We start from the raw sequence: 15,362 nt of genomic DNA, 5'->3' as shown, positions 1-15,362 counted from the left end.
AGATGTATCATTTCTATTCACAAATTATTTTTTTTTACCAGGTGTGCTGTGTGTGCACATAGCTCTCTGATGGCAAGGCACAGTTATACCTCTGGATTCAGAGACTTTGGATTTTTAGGAAACTCTTCTACATCATTTTGGCAGTTTAAAAAATAAAGAAATAATTCGTTGTTCTGATGGAAGGCTTTATTTTGTAACAAAACCTTTATTTACTTCACAGGTGAATGAATAGAACTCTCAGAATGAGGCCTAAATTGAGTTTGATTTAGTAAATGGGACTAAATTTATTTCTTTCTACAAGGACGTGTGGATATGTCTGATTCTCACTAATGTAACCAGAAGCTTTCTTTCATTTTGTGTCATTTTGAGCGCTATTAGGGAGCTCACTGGACGTGCCTAAATCTTTAGAAAGTATAAAATATTGTCTATGAAAACTATACCTCCATATAGCATGCCCTACAAAATAGCCTCTCCAGGAGGTTGTTTCAAAACGTAAATGTGAAATTGCTTGCCAGGTGGTAAAATTCTTTAGCATGGTGGTGTTGTATGTTATTTAAGTCTACATTTTGACATGATTAATAATTAATTATGTGTTTTGAGAAATAATTAAATAACACACAATGATACTATGCTTAAGAATGTTATTCTTAAAGGATGGTTAAAAACGTAATTATTTTATTTATGGGTATTTCATGAAACATCAATTTGTCATCATCTTATTTGAAGGTGCTGTTTTCTGTTTGTTTGTGTTTTTCTTGGTTCAACATTTTTTTAACCACCTGTGTATTTAAAATTGCGCCTCTGTGTGGAAAATAACAGGATGTTATTCCTTGATTCCATTGTAGTGAAAGGATAACAGAACTTCATGATTTAATGGTTAGGTAAATCCATGTGCAAAAAAGTCTTTACCCGTGTGTCTGTCATAGCATTTGCCCCGTAAATCCTCAAGCCCTATGCTTCTACGTGCAAAACAGTTGGAGTTGTGAAGAAAGCATAGGTTTATATTTTAAATTTCTATAGACATTAGATGCTTTCAAGATTGTCTGGCGGATTTATTGACGTATTTGCTCACCTAATCTTGGGAGACAGTGATTTGCATCAAAGTTGGAAATACGTGATATGCAGTGTTAATCATAGTTACCTGTGGAGGGGAGAAATATATATTGGCATTGATTAGAGGTATTTAATGCTGAGTCTTATTTATAACTGTATTTTCCTATCTGGCAAAATGAGAACAGTTGTTATTTTGAAGAGCCAGAGCTGAAATGTGTATTTCGTAGAATCATAGAATTGTCTGGGTTGGAAGGGACCTTCATGATCACCTGGTCCAACCGTCACCTAAGTCTGATAAAAAACCAAACCCATCACTAAACCATGTCTCTAAGCCCCACATCATCCCGTCTTTTGAACACCTCCAGGGATGGTGCCTCAACCCCTTCCCTGGGCAGCCCATTCCAATGCTTAGTAACACTTTCCATATAAACATTTTTCCTAATATCCAGCCTGAACCTCCCCTGGTGCAACTTGAGGCCATTTCCTCTTGTCCCATCGCCTGTTCCTTGGGAGAAGAGACCGACCCCCCCTGGCTACACCCTCCTTTCAGGGAGTTGGAGAGAGCCAGAAGGTCTCCCCTCAGCCTCCTCTTCTCCAGGCTGAACACCCCCAGTTCCCTCAGCCTCTCCTCAGGAGACTTGTTCTCCAGACCCATCACCAGCTCCGTTGCCCCCAGAACAGGGGGGGCAGGACAGTCCTGCTCACCACGCTGCACCTATAGCTCTGCATGGGGAAGTGTTTCACAACATGCATGGGGAGGGTTCACAAAGCAGAAATAGTGTAACAGCACTTATTGTGTACATACAATATCTATATTATATATAAATATATACAAACACTTAAAATTGTATACATAAAATATACACAATGATTTAAGCATCTCCTTGCTTACCTTAGTTTCATCATGGAAGAGACATGTCTCGTGTAATACCTTGCTTCCTTGGGAACCTGAAGGCTGTGTTGAGATGCTTTTCTTTTTAGGTTGTTCATAGGTGCTTGAGAAGTGCAGGGAAATAATAAGAGAATAAAAGCTGTCTGGTTTACGTGAATACTCAATGCTTCAAAGGGAGGTGGTGGAGTCCCCATCCCTGGAGGTATTTAAGAAACGTGTAGACATGGCTCTTCAGGGCATGCTCTAGTGCCCAAGATTGTTGGTTTGTGGTGGGATGTTGTGTGGGTGGGTGATGGTTTTTGTTTGGTTGTTGTTGTTGTGTGTTTAGGGGGTGAGTGGTGGTTTGTGGGGGTTTTTTTGTTGGGTTTTGTTTTGGTTTTTTTTGTGATTGGACTCGATGATCTCTGAGGTCCCTTCCAACCACTACGATTCTGTGATTCTGTGTGTTTCCTTTGTCAAGTCAGGTAGTAAAAACGCAGGTATCATGCATGTAGGTATTCAGATTGGCTTTAAGAAGTAAAGATTTGTTAACTAAACGTTTTGTCCAGTGAAACTTTCTGATGTTTTTGGTGCCTTGCACGATAGGTAGTGTTATTTTTTGTCAGAAGGACTCTTCTCTTGGCTGTGTGGGATCAGAGGTGAGTACCTAAACGCTTCATTCTTCCACCCTTGGAGGTCACACTGTAATGTGAAATAGAGGTTCCTGAGGTCCCACCACAGGCTGTTAGAGCATGAAGTGCTTTTGTGCTCAGAGGAGAAGAGTAGCTCATCTCTGCACACATGACTTCACAGCACACTGTGTCTACTTAAGAAATTTCTGGCTATATATTGTGCTTTAGCTGTGCTTATACATGTTGCACCATGGCTTAACCCAGGTTTTTTCAGTGATCCAGTTTAAATAAGCTGATTTTCCTGCTACAAATGGCATCTTGTGCAGCTCCATACTACATTATGTACTGGTTTTGTGCATTTGCTTGCCTCAGCTTTATAAATGCTAGGTTTCACATACATAGATGTATATACACACATGTGTGTACACAAGAATACCATGTTAAATTTGCTGCTAATGATGCTACATGAAGCATTATTAGAAAGAACTGGAAGAGGTAGGAATTCTGAGGATGAGACTTAGGGGTTTTTTATATACTGCCATTAAAGGAGAGGTCTAGCATTATTAGAAAGAACTGGAAGAGGTAGGAATTCTGAGGATGAGACTTAGGGGTTTTTTTATATACTGCCATTAAACGAGAGGTCCATTGGCAGAGATGTCCCCCTCCACAGGACCAGGAGAGGTCCATTGGCAGAGATGTCCCCCTCCACAGGACCAGGAGAGGTCCATTGGCAGAGATGTCCCCCTCCACAGGACCAGGAGAGGTCCGTTGGCAGAGATGTCCCCCTCCACAGGACAGGGAGGTGTGTGTTTGTTGTGGTACAGAGCAGTGCTGTGATTGCTGTGTTGTGGTCACCTCAATCCTTTCCTGCCCTGGAGCAGTGAGGCAGTCTACAAACCTAGCAAGAAGTTCCCCTTTACGGAGGTCCGATTTTTTAAATTTATTTTTAATTTATTTTTAAAGTCTAGTTGTTGAAAACGTTGAATTTTTATTTGCAACACACTTAGGACACATGCAAATACATACTGGCTTTTTTTTTTTTTTTACCCCCCCGAAAGTAGCTTGAGAAATCACTACATCCAAGCCCAAATACTCTTTGACTCTAGTACTAGACCTGGCACATGGTATGCCAAGGTCTCCTTTTAAAGGGAGCAATATAAAAGTTGTTTAGCCTGGAAAAAAAAAGGATTGAATTGAAAATAGGCACAATGGCATGAATAGCGAAACTTACATTAATGCTTCCCGTTCAAAAGCATTTGTTGCTGTAATATGTAATTGTGGAATAAATTTATTTTTATGGAACAATTATTTATTGTAAACGTGGAATATTAAGCTAAAATGCAGCTGCCATAAAAATGTAAGCTGCTATATATCTTAACTTCCCACCGTGTGTTTTCCCAAGGCAGGGCTTTTCACATGAAACAAGTAATCGTCAGGGCTTATGAGCAGAAGCAAATTATTTTTGTTCATCTGATGAAACGTGAATTTGTTAATGTATCAGTTTTACTAGTTATGCTTCTTCCACATTCCTTCCCTTTCTCCCTCCCAGGCTCTGTTGAGGTTACTGGGAATTTTTAGCGACTGGGACTTACACACGTATTAGTTAAGGTATATCTAATGGGATTTGTGCCCTGATGTTCATATTGTTGGCTGGAGATGCTAATTGGGATGTTTTCTGCTCTATCAGTTTCTCTGCTCTATAGGAATTACAGCAATAAAGTCTGGTGACCACTATTGATACTGCAAAATAGTTCTTCAAAGCAAGGATTAGTCCATGGACGTGTTAGTTTATTGATACCCTCAGTAAGTTTGCAGATGACACCAAACTAGGTGGGAGTGTTGATCTGCTTGAGGGTCGGAAGGCTCTACAGAGGGATCTGGACAGACTGGATCAATGGGCCAAGGCCAATGGGATGAGGTTCAACAAGGCCAAGTGCTGGGTCCTGCTTTTTGGTCACAACAACCCCAGGCAACACTACAGGCGGGGGGAAGAGTGGCTGGAGCTGCCTGGCAGAAAAGGACCTGGGGATGTTGGTGGACTGTCAGCTGAACAGGAGCCAGCAGTGTGCCCAGGTGGCCAAGGTGGCCACCAGCATCCTGGCCTGTGCCAGGAACAGCGTGCCCAGCAGGAGCAGGGCAGTGATGGTGCCTCTGTCCTGGGCACTGGTGAGGCCTCACCTCGAGGGCTGGGTTCAGTTCTGGGCCCCTCACTGCAAGATGGACGTTGAGGTGCTGGAGCGTGTCCAGAGGAGAGCCACCAAGCTGGGGAGGGGTCTGGAGAACAAGTCCTATGAGGAGAGGCTGAGGGAACTGGGCATGTTGAGTTTGGAGAAGAAGAGGCTGAGGGAAGACCTCATTGCCCTCTCCAACTCCCTGAGAGGAGGGTGGAGAGCGGTGGGGGTTGGCCTCTTCTCCCAAGGGAATAATGCCAGGAGCAGAGGAAATGGTCTGAAGTTGGGGCAGGGGAGGTTTAGATGAGATATCAGGAAGAATGACTTTCCTGAGAGGGTGGTCAGGCCCTGGAACAGCCTGCCCAGGGAGGTGGTGGAGTCACCATCCCTGGAGGTGTTTAAGAACCGTGTAGAGGTGGCACTTCAGGGCATTGTTGGGTTGGGTGTTTTGTTTGGTGTTGTGTTGGTGTTTGGTTTTTTGGTTTTGGTGGGGTTTTTGTTTGCTTGTTGGTTTTGGTGTGTGGTTTTTTGTTTGTTTTGGGGTTTTTTTTGGTGTATGGTTGGACCCGATGATCTCAAAAGTCCCTTCCAACCATGAAAGTTCTGTGATTCTGTGATATATTAAGAACATGAAGGAGGGAGTGACAAGTTTGAGGTGTCAGACATGGAAAGAGTATGTTCCCTCCTGCAAGTGGTTCAGACCAGCTTGTGGAGGCTCCTCTAGCAGAACATCCGGACGCTGGGTCACACCTGAAGAACTGCAACCTCAGGATGATGCATCTTCCAGCAAAACCAGATGTCCATGAGGGGAAGGAGCAGGTGACAAGCACGTTGGCAAGCAGTGCAGGGTCACGGTTGTCCTCATGCCTGGTGTCTTGACAAAGAAGGGTGACAAATTTTGTGATGTTTCTGAACCTCTTTCCCTCCATTGCGGTTTCAGGCGCTAAGCAGATATTTTGACCTTGTGCACGTGTAAAATTCATTTTTCACAATTTTTATCAGATTTCTTCCATAAGCCTTTGATGGAATGTTCATTTTTTTTTTTTACACTTAAAAATGTCACTGTGGCCTTTTGACAGATGCAGTTCAGTGTGTGTATTGCTCAGTCCTCCTTATGAATTGTGATCTTAGGAAGAGCCTTGTTTTGCCCCACTTGCAGCAAGGTTCATGTTCTGTGCCTTTAGCCAACAGAGATCTCTTGATGGGCTGTAAAAGCATCAAATCAGTAATTGTTGTGAACGTTGCTGCAAACTGAAAGTTTGTGAAAAGAATAGAAAGTTGTTGTGGAATTTCAAAAAAGCAACATTCTTTTTCGGAGGTCTAGGTGTTCCTCTTAGTGAGAGCTTTTGGATTTAATTTAAAACAAATCTGATCACTATTGGGTGATGTGAGCAGAACAGAGACTTTCTGTGAAGATACTGCCATGTTTGTCCTTCAGAGGGATCTGTGAGTATAGAAGGTGCTGATTTAAGCTGAAATGTAATCTTTTGGTAAACTTTCAGGTTACATTTTTTCCCCCCAGCAGTTCAAAATAGGTATTTGTGAGTGTTTATCCCTTCTGTTGTTTTCTAGGCGGCCATGAGCGTCCTGACTTCAGCTGAAAGCTGTTTTCTGTCTGTCGATAAGTGGAAAAAAATTGAGTGCATAATTCTTGCATCTTTTGCCCAGAATGGCAGGTTTTAACTAAACTTGGTGCTTACTCATACTCGGACGCACAGCGGAGATAAACGACCTTATACCCTTTTTTATGAGAAACCGATTCTGATTTAAATTAGTGGTCATTCAAGAAGACTGTTTGCCTTTCCTAAACACGCAATACTCTTGTACCTGTGATAATCAAGGAGGGAAATGCTGCCAGATGTTACAGGTATCATGTGCCTGGAGTCTTCTCTTTTATTATTTCAAGCATTCCTTTGGGGAAAAAAAGCACCGTAAAGGGCGCAGGGGTAACTCTGTTCACTGTCTTTTGGGAAAGAGGGCAGTGATCAGATTCTTGATACTTCTGGATGTTTTCCAGGCCCTCTCTTAAAACTGAGGAGAGATTGGATCTCATGATGAGGTTTTCCTAAAAGCATCTATAGGGTGATGCAGAGGTACCTTTTGTATTTTGTTTTAATAGACATGGAGCTAGATGAGCCAGCCTTACCTTGAACTTCTTGTAAGGAGTATTTTCCCTCCGGGTCTCTGCTTTTCGTGGTGGGTTTTTTTTTTTGTGTGTGTGTGTGTTTGGGTTTTCTCTTTTTTTGTTTTTTTTACTTGAATTAAGCAGTGCTAATGAGATTTTGGAGACCCGGCTGCCCCCCTACCAAAGCAGCACAAGAAGTTGACGTGTGATGAACGGCCCTTTGAAGCAGGGAAAGACAGCTCTGTCAGAGCAGTTACTCTGGCAACAGGATTTCTAATGGTGATTAGCTCCCAAACGGAGCACAAAGAGTCCTGGGTTCATTAGGGAGGTGCAGCTCTGGCTTTTGGGGAGAGGAGGTGACTCCCTATTCTTCCAGCTCTTCCTACCAGGAGTGGGTTGAAGTCCTCTGATAGCCCACGCCGTCCAGAAATTAGCCTAGGGGTAACTTTTTTTTTCTTTTTTTTTTTTAATGTGCAAATGGCAGAAGTGGTGGTTTGCAAGGCAGATGTGCTGTGCCAAACACAGCTTTCCTGCTTATTCTTCCAAAAAAACCAAGCCAGGAGAAGTTAGGAGAGGCTGCTTAGCAATGAGGGGTCGGACTAACAAAAAAAGTGGCGTTATGGATGAAAGTTGGCAGGGGGGTGGGAAGGTTAATTTTGTTTTGCTGAGCTAGGTCAGGCATGGAAGGAAAGGCATTCAAGTCAAAAGCTTTCCCTTCCAAACTTGGGACATTTTTATTCATCTTGCAGACCGGGAGTTTCGCATGCTTTTAATTTACAACGCCTGAAAGCAAAATATAGCTTCTGGTCGTTCTGGCTCGTGAAATTAAGTTTGAATGTATTAGAAATCAGCATCAGTCTTCCCCAAAGACCACATATTTGCTAAACATCAATTCTGCTGGTTTTCAACTCCAAATATCCTTGGCGTATCCCTGTTTATCTGCAAAAGAATTCTTGACTTTGCAAATAAATTTTGTTTAGCTTTTCATACTTCGGATAGATGGCTGCCAATAAAAATCTCTTTGAATTTGATAGTTTAATTGAGTATACATAAGTCGAGAGAATCCAATTGATTTTTAAAAAATAGTTGAAATGCTTGTCACTATCTTGATTATTTTTTATATCTGCCACATAGATTAAGTCAGTACCCATCTGTTTGAGAAACAGATCTTAGCAAGTATATTTACGTTAAATTCAGGAGCACTGAATCATCTGTGGGTGAGATGGAAGCCGAAAGCTCTGGGGCAAAAATACTTCTGTTTCCTTGTGTTCACTTTATAGAACAACATTTGTTTTAACTGTATAACTTCCACTGGACTGGGATTTCAGTTACAGGCACTTCAATATTGATCTGAAGGCTTTGAGTAGTCTTAAATGGGTTAATGAAGTACACTAATTGGCTTCTATTAACAGCAAAAAGATGTTTATGTATGGCCATAGCTTACATCAGGCATTCCTGGAGAGTGATGTTTCTTGCTGTACGTTTTTCCTGCAGAGATCCCACCTAACCACTCAGCTGCCAAAAGTGTGGTGGTTTCTGCCTTTTTTGGGGGAAAAAAATAAATAAAAGATGTTTGTGGACATAATCTAATCTAGGAATGCTCTGACAAAGTTGCTCATACATCCACTGTGAACTTGTGTGTAGTTGTAGAAACAAAAAGTGTTGGTTTAAGGATTTTTTCCTACCACTGCTAAGTGACTAACGAGTCGTCACTTTGAGTCCTAACGAAGATGTAATAACAGAAACAGGTTTGAGGGTTGAACGAGCAATATAGCGTGGCTTTTTGCTGGAGCTGGGGTTAGTTCTTATAATTATGGTGTATTTCTCTCTTGCTACACAACCATTTAACTGTGGTTTTTTTTTTTCCTCTCTAACTACTGTGTCTGAAGATGTCAGCAGCGGGAGTCAGCAGATCTGTGGGGTTTTCAGTGCCAGCCATTTTCAGTTTTGTGTATTTCAGGGCTTTCTTCTCTGAAATAGAAGATGTAGAGAATGTGAATTTGCAGCAGCACCGCTGAGGAGAATACGTGCCGAACCCCTTTTATTGACTTCTGATGGGCAAGATTTAGGTTTCATCTCTTCTCTCAAGGTAGCTTTAGAAAGAGCACAGTAGGTCTTTTTGACAGTCCGGCGCTTGCCCCACAGATGATCAGTCACGTTCTTTCATATGTGGCAAACTTTGAAGGGTCAGGGTACTCCTTTAGCTACTTCTGAAGCTTCTAGCACCGTCCTGTCTGAGGGCAAGTAGCCCCGAGCACTTGAATATTGAAGGCGATCTAATTATGGGAGTGATGGTTACACGAGTGCAATGAAAGAAGCAAAAAAACCTGTTTGGTGGCTCAAAAGGAGAAGCCCGTTGCCTAATGAAGAGAGGGGAGAGGCAGGAGGAACGGGGGCTCCGGGAGGGGATATTAGACTTGTTGCTGAAACGGAGGGGGAATTGGGAAGGTTTGGCAGCTCAGAAGGGGATTTCCATTAGGGGGCACATCGTTTTTCTAACACAGGGAAAGAGCTAAGAAATTTGAGGGTCAGAACAGTCTATTCTAGAATTTGTAGCACAGTTTTAAGGAAGGTAACGTTAGATCTTCCGCTGTAATTTTGCCATTTTTACAGCACACAAAATAAATTGTCCTTTGTGCTGCTCTGTGTAAGCTTTAGTTTCTAGCGTTGTGGATAATAACGATAAATCTTTGTGGATTACTCTTCAGGTTTCTAGTTATATACTAATTTGTGTATTTCTAGAGTAACAAATTGTGCTTTTTTTTTTGCTCTTTAAATTTTTATTTTTTTTTAATGCCTGCTTTTGTAGTACTTAGTTAGCATTCAGGTTGTGTGTTTGAGTAGGTGAGTTCAGACTGTCCTGGGTTTTTTTTTGCCTTGTGCCTTCGAGTGATAATTCGGCAAGACGGAATTATCTATGTCAGCGTGATGCTACAAACACACCTATATTCAGAGTGAAGGAAGGAGGTAAATATTTTCCTCGACTAATTACCTCTTCAACGTGAGAGTGGGAGCTTTTGCTGAGAAGGTGGTTTTCATTCATGTGTGGTTTTAGTCCAGTTTTGGTCTTAATTTAGGTCTTTACCGCATAGGATGAAGACCGATCCATGTGCATGTGTTAAAATCTGACCTTCGGTTTGCTCTCTGCATTCACTAATGTGCATTAAAATATTTTAATATATGGCTTTCTAGGCTCCAGATCAATAAACCAATGGGTCTGAAATGACAGAGTGCTACGATATTCCTCTGTAATTTAAACATGATTAGCTGATGAAGGTTATGATCAATATGCTGGGGAAAGATAAATTAATTGATATCATCCTTTCAGGATGATAAGAGGCCTATTGGAGGTGGGATGTAACTAATGAAGCTGCTTCTTCATATATAGGAGCCATTTTTTATACAATGTATTCTCACTAAATCATGGTTGTGCCGTCATTCGTTTACATGAAAAACATAAGCCACAGACCAGGTTGTTATTAAAATTCCATTCATTTGAGAAGAAATCGTATGCTTACCCTGCTAAACAATATCTCTGTCTCCTTATAATGTACTGAGGAAAAAAATAATCTTGGAATTTACATAAAACCTCTTTATGTTTTCTGAACAAGACAGATGGAATGCCGTTAGTCTAATTACATCACGTTTCTGAGTGACTTTTTAAGTAGATGCCAATTAAGTGTTGCCGTTCTGTTAAAATGATTAGTTTTGGTGGAGAAAGTCCAAGGGACTGTGGGCTCCTTCCCACAAGTTTCATAAAGGGCTTCACTTTGTGAAGATTGCTGCGTGTGAGGAAGCTGAATTTAGTGAGTAGTATTTTTGATTAGCCACGACACTGGTCTCTCTTTCTGAAGACTGATGAAATTTTTACACGACACTGGTCTCTCTTTCTGAAGACTGAAATTTTTGATTTGTGACCCAAAAGGTGGGCAACAAATATAGTGTAAAGAATTCTAATTTTTTAGGCATTTATGACCTAAAAAGAGCTCTTTCCAAAGCTGAATAGCGGAATGAACTGAAATTCCAGTTTATCATGAAAAATTACTGAAATAGTTGGGCTTTTTAAAGTTGAAGAATTATAGCAGAGGTGTGGAAGTTGCTGCATTTCAGATCAGCTCTCTTTCAATTTTTTTAGTATAAGTCTGCTGAGCTGTATAGAGATGTTAATGACGCTGGTCCTTGTCTCCATTTCCTAAATGCTACTTTTCTTTACATGTTGTAGAAAACGTCTTAATAAATTACAAAATGAATTTGTCATTTTTCCAGCTGTGCTAGTGCTGCTAACTAACTGAAGCTGTACTAGGAATCATGATACGGCTTCTTTCCGTAATGAATTTGAATGAGATGTGATGTGTGGTACCACTATTCCAGCTATTCTATGTCAAACCCTTTATCAGTTTTATTGTGGTGGTTATTGTTTGTTTCAAGCTCTTTAAACTTGTGATTTCAAAAACTGATTGGTCTGATGCAGTGCCTGGTAGTAAAGAAAAGGCCACCTTATTCCTCAGCACACCTTGTAAACTAACCCTGCTTGGATTGGGAGTGATAACTTTCCTAATGGACCTGGGGAGGCCCCATCTGGAGCACTGGGTCCAGTTCTGGGCTCCCCAGTTCAAGAAGGACAGGGAACTGCTGGAGAGGGTAGAGCAGAGGCTACAAAGATGATGAGGGGCCTGGAGTCATCTCTCTTATGAGGAGAGGCTGAGGGACTTGGGTCTTTTTAGTCTGGAGAAGAGAAGGCTGAGGGGGGATCTGATCAATGCTGATAAATACTTAAAGGGAGGGTGTCAAGAGGATGGGGCTGGTCTTTTTTCAGTGGTGCCCAGGGACAGGACAAGAGGAAATGGGCACAAACTTGAATAGAAGAAGTTCCACCTCAACATGAGGAGGACCTTCTTTGGTGTGAGGGTGGCAGAGCCCTGGCAGAGGCTGCCCAGGGAGGTGGTGGAGTCTCCTTCTCTGGAGACATTCAAACCCACCTGGACATGTTCCTGTGGGACCTGCTGTGGGTGGCCCTGCTTTGGCAGGGGGTTGGACTAGATGATCTCCAGAGGTCCCTTCCAACCCCATGGGATTCTGTGAACCTTCACTCTCTGATGTAGGACACCTTCCAGGATCATACCAGTAAATAGCACTGAGATGCACTTGAGCTAGATTACTTCCCACTTGTTAGTCAAGTGTGGCTTATATTTATCTTCTATCTGCAAGGAGAACATAGACCATCCTGAAGAAGAAAGGAAAATGTGTTCTACCATAAACTTTATTAGTGTGATTTTTTAAGTGTATAGTGGACTCGTTACAGTATTCTTGGTATTGTTTTTTGTAATTTGCACACCTGACTTTTCTCTTTCTTGCATGTTACTGGCTCTCTGGTCCTTATGTGGTGGAGTGAGAGTTCTGGGGTAATTTCTTCCGTGTGGAGAACAGAACCGATGTCTCACATGGAGCATATTGTGGAACAGCAGCATCTGTCATCTTAATTGGATATATTACAGTGAATTTTTGGAGCAAGCTTTGGCAATGGGAAACCCTATGTTATGTGTGTTTTTGACATACCATGTTTTCCGATGTGTGCCATAGCTTACCTGCCTGTGTCTTTTGTGTTTTTCATTTAGTTGCTCAGAAGATCGTGGCGACAAGGAAGAAACAGCAGCTGTCGATTGGACCCTGCAAATCTCTACCCAACTCTCCAAGCCACTCATCTGTGTGTTCTGCCCAGGTTTCTGCTGTACATATCAGCCAGGTACAGACTACAATCAATGCTGCCTTGAAAAAGTTGCTTTTCATCTAATGCATTTAATACCAGCGCTCTTTTGGCTGCGTGATAGGTAGCAGGCATTTTTATGAAAGGTATTGGCGATCTGCAGTTTGAAGCAATATTTTTTTCTTCTTCTTTCATTGGCTTGACTTTGTTTCAAGAAACTGCTGCAGTAAAATAGTTTGGCTTTAAAGGCACCTTTGATCGCCCTGATTTATGCCCAGCGGCCTGCTGTTCTGAGGAGATCAATTGTTACGATGGCAGGATTTGCTGGACTGTGTTTTAAAATTACCTCACTCTGGTTTGGGTTATTGTTCTCATGCAGTTGTGTGCTGGTGGGTCTCAGTGGTGAGAGTGCTCCAATTTTACATTTGTGAATGTTACAACGGTGCGCAATTTTTTTCTTCTTCTTTCATTGGCTTGACTTTGTTTCAAGAAACTGCTGCAGTAAAATAGTTTGGCTTTAAAGGCACCTTTGATCGCCCTGATTTATGCCCAGCGGCCTGCTGTTCTGAGGAGATCAATTGTTACGATGGCAGGATTTGCTGGACTGTGTTTTAAAATTACCTCACTCTGGTTTGGGTTATTGTTCTCATGCAGTTGTGTGCTGGTGGGTCTCAGTGGTGAGAGTGCTCCAATTTTACATTTGTGAGCACGGCGCGCAGCTGGAATTGCCTGTCTCTGTTCTGCTCAAATGATTCCCCTTTAATGGCACAGCCGTATCTGTTGCTATTGACTTCTAGATACTATGTGTAAAAACAAACCAAAATGCTACCTCAATGTATGGCAGGAAGGTTGGTGGCCACGATGGTATTTTTGGAAACATGTAGTTAATACCAACACGTTCTAACTCGCACATTTTTAACTCCCACACATTAATACACTCTCCTGTATTTCCCTTGTGACACTTTTCCTCGATATCTTTGTTTTCTAGTGTCCAGTGCTAATTTCTGTGTTCATTCACAGTTAGGGTGTGTGCTCTGCCATTCAGATCCAAGACCTTTGCAGCCAGGCAGATTGTGTTCCCTCTCCGTGCTCTCATTCTTGGTAGATGGACATACAAGGCCATCATATTAATTTATCTGTGGACCTTTCTTCCACTCTGAGAATGTCTGCTTCTTTGCAGAAAGCAGTGTAGTGAAGAAGTGTTCTATCTTTGAGGGCAAATTTGTTGGGTTTTTTGTTTTTTTTCTTTAATTTGACTTGTTAGTGTCTTCTGAAAACACTCTGTTTAGATTTATACAATAGGGTGTGTGCTTTACCATTCAGATCCAAGACCTTTGCAGCCAGGCTCCGTGCTCTCATTCTTGGCAGATGGACATACAAGGCCATCATATTGTTTTATCTGTGGACCTTTCTCCCACTCTGAGAATGTCTGCTTCTTTGCAGAAAGCAGTGTAGTGAAGAAGTGTTCTATCTTTGAGGGCAAATTTGTTGGGTTTTTTGTTTTTTTTCTTTAATTTGACTTGTTAGTGTCTTCTGAAAACACTCTGTTTAGATTTATACAACAGGATGAAGGCTGTAGTTCTTTGGTCATAGTGAGCGGGCTCGTTCTATGCCCTAGAGGAAACTCCCACCATTGAGTTAACTAAAGATGCAGATCTCAATTTGGTCTTAGAGTTCTTTGCTGTGAGATGTTCTGCCTTGAGCTGAGCCCAGATCCCAACCTCAGACTGTGACTCTCACTTTTGCTGATTACGCCAAAAGAAAATGCTGACGTTCAGATCCCCTTTTCTAAAGCAGGTCTTGAGGTGTGGGACTCTTCTGAAGAACCCTGCCACCTTCTGATGAAGTACAAATTCCTCATGAGGAAGAGGTCCTCCCCTTCTTTGTCATATGTGATGTTGACCAAGTTTCCTCAGCCACTCTCTCTCTCTGACCAGGTCATTGCCACAAGTGCTTGGAACTAACCCTCTGTATGAAATACTCTTCTTCCAAGCAATTCCCTGCAGGTAGTTGTGTATGTTCATACTTTTAGACCGAGAAGAATTCTTCTGTCTGTATCTGAGACCCATCCTGTTCAGTGGTGAAAGAGGAAACATGCTGTCACAGAAACGTGGAGAACAAACGGCACCATTTCCAGTACTGATCTTACTCATGGATCCAAGAATGACCTAGTTTACTCAGTCTGATGATGACTATATAGTTTTTTCAAGACTTTCTAAGGAGAATAGATGGTGCTTAGTACAACCCAGTCTTAGCCAGCTGCAGCTCTGTTCTGTATTGCCTTAAAGCAGTTGAGTTCCCCCTTCTTGTTAATGAAGCTTGTTTGATTAAAGAACACCAAGAATCTAGGTTCTCAATAGTTTCCTGCCTGAGTCCAGTTTGGAAGCCAACAACAAATACTAAATTCTAGACAAGTACTTCACCTACACAAGAGATTTCTTGCCAATGATAATAAGAGCTGTTTGGGAAAATCAAGACCAAGGTAGCTTTTGTGATAAGGATCCCTACAGTCTGTTTCAATAAAGGTGAAATAATGTTATTCCTTTACCAGCTGGCATAATTATCTAACAGGGCAATTGCCACACCAGTCGAAGATGTCTGTCTTCTGAGACTGATGTGATGCTTAAGAGTATAGGCCATAAATCTGTTTCATGTCTTACCGCCTTTGTGCCACACTTAAAGGCAGTACAACCTTGTTTAAGGAAAGGAAGCTGAATCCTTATCCTAGACTTAAAAGAACTTTGCAACTGCAATTCCAAGTTTAAGATGATCTGGGGGAAGGTTTACCATCTCTGATCTTGGCTGG

General features: G+C 41.8%; 1 protein-coding gene across 1 annotated transcript in view; it reads left to right on the top strand.

The window, feature by feature from the left end:
- AGAP1 (ArfGAP with GTPase domain, ankyrin repeat and PH domain 1) overlaps positions 1–15,362 on the top strand; it is a gene marked incomplete at its 5' end in the record, with an annotated part of 313,414 nt that overhangs the window by 22,677 nt on the left and 275,375 nt on the right. The window contains one exon of the mRNA XM_014961995.1: positions 12,468–12,595. Within this exon, the coding sequence (XP_014817481.1) occupies positions 12,468–12,595 (128 nt within the window). The remainder of the gene's footprint in view (positions 1–12,467; positions 12,596–15,362) is intronic.

This window comes from Calidris pugnax, unplaced genomic scaffold (assembly GCF_001431845.1).
Source record: "Calidris pugnax isolate Ruff unplaced genomic scaffold, ASM143184v1 scaffold357, whole genome shotgun sequence".
Lineage (NCBI taxonomy): Eukaryota > Metazoa > Chordata > Aves > Charadriiformes > Scolopacidae > Calidris > Calidris pugnax.
The sequence above is the reverse complement of the archived record's forward strand: the minus strand, read 5'-3'. Positions and strand labels throughout refer to the sequence as shown.